The sequence below is a fragment of the Gymnoscopelus microlampas genome (assembly GCF_963454915.1).
Source record: "Gymnoscopelus microlampas genome assembly, chromosome: 11".
Taxonomy (NCBI): Eukaryota; Metazoa; Chordata; class Actinopteri; order Myctophiformes; family Myctophidae; genus Gymnoscopelus; species Gymnoscopelus microlampas.
In genome coordinates, this window is record NC_139948.1 from 17,980,220 (window position 1) to 17,988,881 (window position 8,662).

The following is an 8,662-nucleotide window of genomic DNA, read 5'->3' on the forward strand; positions in this document are numbered from 1 at the left end:
ACGTGACAGCACAGGTCAAGTCAAAGTGCACAAGATCAATATAGGAAGGAAAACGCGCAAAAACAAACAAATTAACCAAAAGGCGGGAAGCAAAGCGCCCTCACGCCGTCGTGGACGTACTGTAACCCCATGACCCCCCCTCCCACACCCCCCCGCCCCCCCCCCACAAAAAAAAACTCTTGATGTTCTTATCACCCGCCCCCTGTGCTGGTGGGAACCCCCTAGGACCTGCGTGTTTGTTCACACGGTGAGGGAGATGAAGCTGTTGTATCTCTGGATGTTCCTCTTGAGGATCTCGGAGCAGGGCCCCAGGACGCGCTCGAAGCGGGGCCGGTCCAGCTTCACGCACTTGAGGGGCCCTCGGGCCACGACCGTGGCGGCTCTCGGGCGGTTCAAGAGCAGGGCGATTTCACCTGGAGGATGAACCACGGGGGTTAAGCCCTGAGTCTCCGATACGTAAAATGTTTTCTAAATCCCAACAGTTTTTTGGAAAAAAATATAAAAAATATTTTTTCACGATTTTTCAAAAATAGCAGATCTACAAGCTCGTAGCGCGGCACTCGGTGCCGCGCTACGAGCTTGTATATCTGCTATTTTTGAATAGCCAAAGACATCTAAAGTGACACAGATGCGTTCCAGGTCTTAATGGGTTAAGACCAGGAACGCGTCTGTGTGTCATTTTTAGATTTCTTTGGCTGTTCAAAAATAGCAGATATACAAGCTCTATAGCGCGGCATTTTCGTTTATTACCTTTGTGAAACGCTTGTTTTTGTTGTGTATTCTGTTCCATGTTTGTGCAGCACTTTTGTGACTCATGTTTAGAAAAGTGCTTTATAAATAAAGAACATATTTACACCATTACATTTTGGGTAAACAATCATCAGTAATGCTTATAACAGTAACTAAGTGGGTAAAGGCAAATAATAGAACAGCTAGACCAGTCAGTTAAGGTCAGAAAATGACATCACTTTCCAGTAATGCAGCCTTTAAAACCAGGACAATATTACAATATCCAAGATCCCCGGATGATATCTAGTTTCATATCAAGATCTCAGTAGAATATTGATACATTGGCCAGCCTTAGTTTGAACAGAGTTGATAACAATTGCTACAGTAGACGGTAAGACTTGCGGGAGAGCTCACACCCTCCAAACGGAAATATAAGGGTCTGTCTAGTTTCATTTTCATGCTCCGGGTTAAATGAACACTCTCGATTTTACAGTGTAATTAAATCTAATTTAGACATTTTAAGTTGGAGCCCAGGGTTCCTATTTTTGGGCCTTGTTTTAATTTTTTTTTTGCCTCCGTGAGTACAGTGTACAGAGGAGCCATAATTGCTCAATAATAGAGGTGATGAAGGCTGGTTTTTGTCTTGACTAACGGCTCTGTATGTGGAGCCAAGATGGAAGAGGGGGGGGGGGTGGTCTGCCTTAGTCCAGATCAGGGTTTCCGCTAAGCTTCTTTTCTTCTGGCCGGTGAACGTGACCGACAAGATTTTATTAAATGCGTTCAATTGACCGGCCATAATGTAACACACATCACGTGTGTGTTTGCAGATGCGTGCGTGTCGCGTGCACCCCTCAACTGATCGCTACACCTCGTTATCGTAACACAGCGCATCTTATTCCACCACTTTATGACAGATGCACGGTGCTGTTCCTGCATTTATCCACTATCTACTCCTTCATGCGGGGGTGTCACACGCCTAAAGGAACAAGGTAGTCAGAATGGATGAGTGATAGATATACGGGAATATTTATCTTTAATGGTCAATTTGCGTCTTAATTGACCAATGGAAACCTTGGTCCAGATCTACTCACCAAAGTAGTCAGAGGGTCCCAGGCGACCCACCTCCACGTACTCCTCATTGTCAGACCTGCGCTGCAGGACCGACGCCGTTCCCTGGGAGAGAGACACAGAGACAGAGAGAGAGAGAGAGAGAGAGAGAGAGAGAGAAAGAGAGAGAGAGACACACAGAGAGAGAGAGTGAGAGAGAGAGAGAGAGAGAGAGAGAGAGAGAGGGAGGGGAAGGGGGGTGAAGAAAGAGAAAAGGGGGTGTTATGTTTTTTACACAGCCAGAAAATCACCAGGAGGATTATCCACTGAGACATTCTTTTGCTTATAAGAGCACAGGTGCACAGGATCTAACCCACTTCTGCTGTGGGACTGACACCTGCTCTGTGGGACACATACACACACACACACACACAACGTGCATAAACGCACGCACACACACACACACACACACACATGTGTACACATAGATATCCCGATAAAGAAATTGATACAAGTCCCGATGTGTTCTGCTACATTTCCTCCTGGGTGTAATGCAGTGAGGAAGCAGAGAGCTGAATGCTGGCATTCTGATGGGCTTCACAAATGTTTCCTATGAAACATCCACCCATCGTCTAATCCCCAAACATTATACACTACACCACACTCACCCACACAATGGAAACAACACTGTCCAAGACATGAGGGCATTCCCACCAGCATGTCCCCCTCTGACCCCCTAAGCGCACGCACACGCACACACACACACGCACACACACACACACACACGCACGCACGCACGCACGCACGCACGCACGCACGCACGCACGCACGCACGCACGCACGCACACGCACACGCACACGCACACACGCACACACACACACACACACACACACACAAACTGTCATGGAAATATGCACAAAGGCATCCAAATTACTGATATGCTTGCCCATATTATGCATTCATGTACACACAGACACAAGCATGTGTGTGTGTGTGTGTGTGTGTGTGTACAAAGACACAGGCATGCAAACCACAAACAAACAGACTAGGTGGGATATACAAAATACTAGAGGCATAAAGTGTATTTACATGCCCCCCCCCACCCCCACCACACACACGCGCACACACACACACACGCACACACACACGCACACACACACACACACACACACACACACACACACACACACCAACAACAACACTCACACGTAGGAGTGAAAAAAGACACAGCGCCCGACAGCTGATGTCTGCTGGATAGCCTGAGTGAACTCTGTAGCGAGAGCACATTATCCCCAATCACTGGATGGGATTTTGTTTATGTGCATGCATGTGTGTGTGTGTGTGTGCGCGTGCGTGTATGTGCGTGCGTGCGTGTTTGTGTGCATGTGGCCGTGCATGAGAGAAAGCCAGACAAGATGTTTCCTCAACAACAAATATATAAGAGCGGAAATATGATTTACAGCTAATCTGTGCGACAGAGGCACATCGCGTCAAATCAAATCATCACGTACTGTATCACAGCTGGCGACAAACCTGACGCGCACGAGTCTGTGCAAACGATCGATCGTCGCACGCGTCGCTCCCAGCCTCGAAGCAAAGATCTGAGTTAAAAATGTTCGCTTTAAAATAATATAAATATATTATTTTGCACACATTTCTCGATTTTTCAAAAATAGCAGATCTACAAGCTCGTAGCGCGGCACTCGGTGCCGCGCTACGAGCTTGTATATCTGCTATTTTTGAATAGCCAAAGTGTAAAATAATGCTTTTTTAGCTCAAATCAAGAAGTGACACAGATGCGTTCCAGGTCTTAAAGGGTTAATGCTACACGTATACTATTATGCGCACCGCGTGAAACACACGCGCCTCAACGCGGCCGCGTTCGTACGTACCACGTGTCGCGCATTGCGGCTGCAACCTAACCTGTGACGCCTTGCCCTCCGACGGGCTGTTTGTGTGACTGTGTGACGGAGCGGAGGTTTGGATCGCACATGTTTGGGTTGAGCTGCAGTAGCACGTCGACCGCGGCTAGACGTTTACACGTCCACGCTGTAATTGCTTGCAGGTACACCGTCAAATCCTGGGTGTTAATTCAACGCGGAAGAGTGCACAGACGGAACCAAAAGGGTCCGTTTTGGTTCCATCTGTGCACTCTCCAGAGTCGGGTTGGTATGAGGGGGACTTCCCAAGCTCGTCTCAGGCTGGGTATTTAAAAGCGGACCTGACCGTTTCCAAAAAACTCACCCACACTTTAATCCGTCTGTGTGCCCCCCCCCCCCCTTTCCCCCTCCGCCGGGCCAGGCTAATAATGATAAATATGAATATAATGAGTCTTAACGAGGAGTCAGAAGCCTGCCAGTCGCTCGACGGCAGCCTCTCGGCCCTCACAAAGGTGCGATTGTGTTGTGTTTGACGTGACGGGATGTGAGCATGGTGCCTGAAATGAACTGTGGGAGTGGGTGAGCTGTGGGAGTGGGTGAGCTGTGGGGGAGTGGGTGAGCTGTGGGAGTGGGTGAGCTGTGGGAGTGGGTGAGCTGTGGGAGTGGGTGAGCTGTGGGAGTGGGTGAGCTGTGGGAGTGGGTGAGCTGTGGGGGAGTGGGTGAGCTGTGGGAGTGGGTGAGCTGTGGGAGTGGGTGAGCTGTGGGAGTGGGTGAGCTGTGGGAGTGGGTGAGCTGTGGGAGTGGGTGAACTGTGGGAGTGGGCGAGCTGTGGGAGTGGGTGAGAGCCACTCGTGGGTGCATGCATACAGTGTGATGTCTTCTTTCATGCAATGCGGTTATACGGGACGAACCGAGCCGTAACACCCCCCTCGTTGTGGTTAGGCCTGTCACAATTATTACATAATCGTCTAATCACAATTACTTTATATACTTGCAATTATTTTTTCATAATCAATTCCCTGCTAGAAAATTACATATATTTTTAAAAAATGACAAAAATAGTGTAAATAGACGATCTATAAGCTCAAAACACGTCGCATCGTGGCACGTTTTGAGCTTATAGATCTGCTATTAATAGATTAATAGATCATTATTAATGTTTATTTTTTGAAGTATAAAGTAAGAAGTATAGAGTCATTATATATGTGTTATTTGTCATATCTGCCATATGCAACTTTTGTTCACGAAAGCTAAAAGCCAAACAGAAAGGTACGTTTTATCCATTCATTTTCAACGACAGAAACACAATTAAATCGTTAATCGCAATTACTTGAGTGATAATTGATCGTCAACTTAAATATGTAATGGTGACAGCCCTCGTTGTGGGGCGTTTGCCGTGGTGCAGTGCACATATACGTCTTGGACGGGACCACTCCTCTGTGCCGTCACCCGAGGGTCGTTGGTTGGTTCTAGGTCTGTGAGGTGACGGTGGCTGGCTGGGGCGTGATGGGGGTATACAGCATGTTGGGGTGGGGTTTTTTGGACCCTGCATTTGAGCTCTGTGGGATCTGTGTGTCCTGAGTGCTGGAGGGGTGGATGGATGACATCAGGAGGGCTTGCCCCCCTTTTGCTTTTGCCAGTTTCGGAATTAGTCACATGCTATGGAGCTGGCTGCTTAGCACGGCAGAGCATCCACACAACTGGTGGGAAACACTGAGTCCAGCGGCGCTACGGGCGCTTGGGAAGAGAGGAATTACCCGCACGCACGCGCACACACACACACACACACACATGCTAAAACGGAACAGTCCACAAACACAGATGCATCCATACGCATCGTAAACACGCACACTGTTGCCAACACACGGACACTGATCTGCAAGAGGCTTTCTCTTCATGTAATCTTTTTCTAGCTCTCTCCCGTGCGTGCGCGTTTGCACACACACACACACACACACACACACACACACACACACACACACACACACACACACACTCAGTATATTGTATACACACCCATGCTCATATATTAGCTGGGTGCCAACAGCAGTCGGCCCGGTGCCAGAGGACTCCAGTATTCCCAGCCTCCCCCACACTCTGATGTTAAGACACATGAGATGCCAGCGTGCCTGTCTGTCTGCCTGTCTGTCTGTCTGTCTGTCTGTCTGTCTGTCTGTCTGTCTGTCTGTCTGTGAGCACTTTCTAACTCTTAGTTTTGTGCGTGTCGAACACACTCGGCAGTGCAGTGCAGTGCAGTGTGTGTGTGTGTGTGTGTGTGTGTGTGTGTGTGTGTGTGTGTGTGTGTGTGTGTGTGTGTGTGTGTGTGTGTGTGTGTGTGTGCGCGTGTGCGAGGATGCATGTGTGCACACGCAGGCACCATTTACCCGTGTCGTTGTTTAAGGTCCAATGAAACACAGGGCCATGCCACCCAGCGCGAAGGAGATATAGAGAGAGAGAGAGAGAGTGGGTGTTCAGCGACAAGCAGAGGATTAAAGAGACACAAACACTACCAGACTAAAAATAGGCAAGAGATGTGGATGGAATGAGACTGATAGAGGGGAAGAAAGAGGGAAAACGAGAGAGAGAGAGAGAGAGAGAGAGAGAGAGAGAGAGAGAGAGAGAGAGAGAGAGAGAGAGAGAACATATAAATGCTGTTTGGAATCTCCTCGTTGGTGGCTTACGGCCGCTTCGTGCTTCATTTTTCCATTTCTGTCCAAACAAAGGGGCTATGAGACAGTGCAGTTCAGAGCTGGGTCTGTGCAGGGTTCCTCCGGCCACTCAGCGAAACCCTGAGTAGGGCTGAAACTATCCATCATCTTCTTGGCCATTATTCTGTACCGATTACTTCTTAGATTCATTAGGTGGAAACCGATGCAAAAAAAAAAAAAATGTAATAGATTTGTTTCTAATTTTACTAATTGGATTAGTCTGATTAAACTCAATTATTTATTTGATTAAATCAATTACTTCAATCAATTGTTGCACCCCTAATCCTGAGTGTTGATCTCCAACTCTTAAGAAGTGTAAAAAAAGGGACGCTCACGGGGGTCACTGTGCACACATCCAGTGTGGTCCTCCAGATAACCGTCTGACACATTGTACAGTGCCACAGATACAGACCTTTATAAACACCGCTGGCCCCTCCGCTCTAACCAGCCCCCCAGCTAAGTGGGGGGAAATAATATAACGCAGGATGTGCTTCTGTATGGACAGGAAATGAGAGAAAGGAGAGAAGTGGGAAAGAGAGAGAGAGAGAGAGAGAGAGAGAGAGAGAGAGAGGACAGGGGGTTATGGGAGGAAAGACGGGGGCCGATCAAACGTGCGTTAATGACTTTATAGTGAGAGAAAATCAACAAAATGTATTCTAAATCCTAACAGTTTTTTGAAAAAACCTATGTTGCTATCAGTGGTTCTCAACCTTTTTTATGTCAAGGACCCCCAAAATGTATATGTATTTAGCCGCGGACCCCCATCTCAAAATATGTTGTTCCAGGGACCCCCCAGAAGCAACGATTTGAGTTACAAATGTTCGCTTTAAAAAATATATATATTCAAAGATTTGCGCACATTTTCTCGATTTTTCAAAAATAGCAGATCTACAAGCAAAAATGTCACCTATATTGTCATGTCTAAAATAGGGACGCCAGGTGAGCCATTCTTCAAGCTGGCGATACAATATTGTGTGTGTGTGCGTGTGTGTGTGTGAGAAAGAAAGCGTGTGCCTGTGTGTGGTGTATGCATGCCTGTGCTGTTCAGTCCCAAATAGCAATAACATGCCACACGCGAAGCGTAGTGTGTCAGGTAGTGGGTGGCATGTCAAAATGTAGCAGCTCTCATGCAGGAAGCGACGAGTGCTGAATAAACACAAGGGATAGACAAAGACCTGAGCGAGAGGGGGGGGGGGGGTGGGGGGGTGGAAAAGAGGAGAGGAGAGGGGAGAAGAGGACAGGAGAGGAGAGGAGAGGAGAGGAGAGAGAGACAGAAAGTTGATACCCTGAGTAGCCTGTTCACACGAGGCCACCCGGCACAGGCTGTGTCTGCAATGGTTCACCCTAACGCTAAAGCACTTGCTCGTGTGTGCGCGCGCGCACACACACACACACACACACACACACACACACACACACACTATAGTAACGCAAGAACACACATACACGCACATACACACACGGATCACTTACTGAACACATTAGGGGACAATGGCCATCCTCGTTACGAGACAAAGAGCTTTTCCCGACACATGAACGGCTCTGTTGCGTACAACGTTACGGCCATTACCAGCCTGTTTCACTGGAGAGAAAACCAACAGAAAGCAAGGAACTACACACACCAAGTTCACCCACGACGACGGAGTCCTAAAATAAGAAGCATTCATTCATGGTTTAACTCAAAGCTGACATAGTCAAGTGTACTTACTCCTTCATACCGTTGCTGTCAGGCAGAAAACTCCATATGTTTCAACTGTTAATGCTTTTTTGTGTTTTTAATGCCCTACTTTGACGCATGGCAGTGCCAAAAGTGCTATAAATGGTATTTTCGCTATTTCGAAAAGATTTTTAAAGTGAAAATGGTTAAATCTTTCTGTAGTTTTTTTTGTAAATATGAAACATGTGAAGTATGAAGTATTAACAATAAACAATAAAATAATACTTGATACATTGTATCCATTGGTGTTATTTTGAAGAAGTAACAGTTTTGGACAGTTTCCACCTGACAGGGACAATATTTCAATTGCTATTAATTTGCAAGACAAACTTTTGAGCAATCAGACAGTAAAGTATTACCGTACTGCAATATCGCCCTTCAGCATTCCCTTTAAACTTGTGGTTATAGACCCCTTAACAGACAACGTCACACTGGCTCCAAACCTCATGCTGGCTCCAAATGAAACCCGTTCTGCCATTTTTCGCTAGGTCGCGCCTCACCAGCCAACAACAACAACAGAAACAACAGGCTGAGAATTGATTGCATGAAACAATCACCTGTGCATCCAGTCCCAATGTTG

The 8,662-nt window shown here is 47.1% G+C and overlaps 1 protein-coding gene across 1 annotated transcript in view; it reads right to left on the bottom strand.

Moving 5' to 3' along the window:
- Window positions 1-239: 239 nt before the first annotated feature.
- Window positions 240-8,662, bottom strand: part of prkar1b (protein kinase, cAMP-dependent, regulatory, type I, beta) — a 116,062-nt gene continuing 107,639 nt past the window's right edge. The window contains exons 10-11 of the mRNA XM_084072056.1: window positions 1,821-1,902; window positions 240-413 (exon numbers count right to left, since the gene is read on the bottom strand). Of these exons, the coding sequence (XP_083928182.1) occupies window positions 241-413; window positions 1,821-1,902 (255 nt within the window). The 3' untranslated portion in view covers window position 240. The remainder of the gene's footprint in view (window positions 414-1,820; window positions 1,903-8,662) is intronic.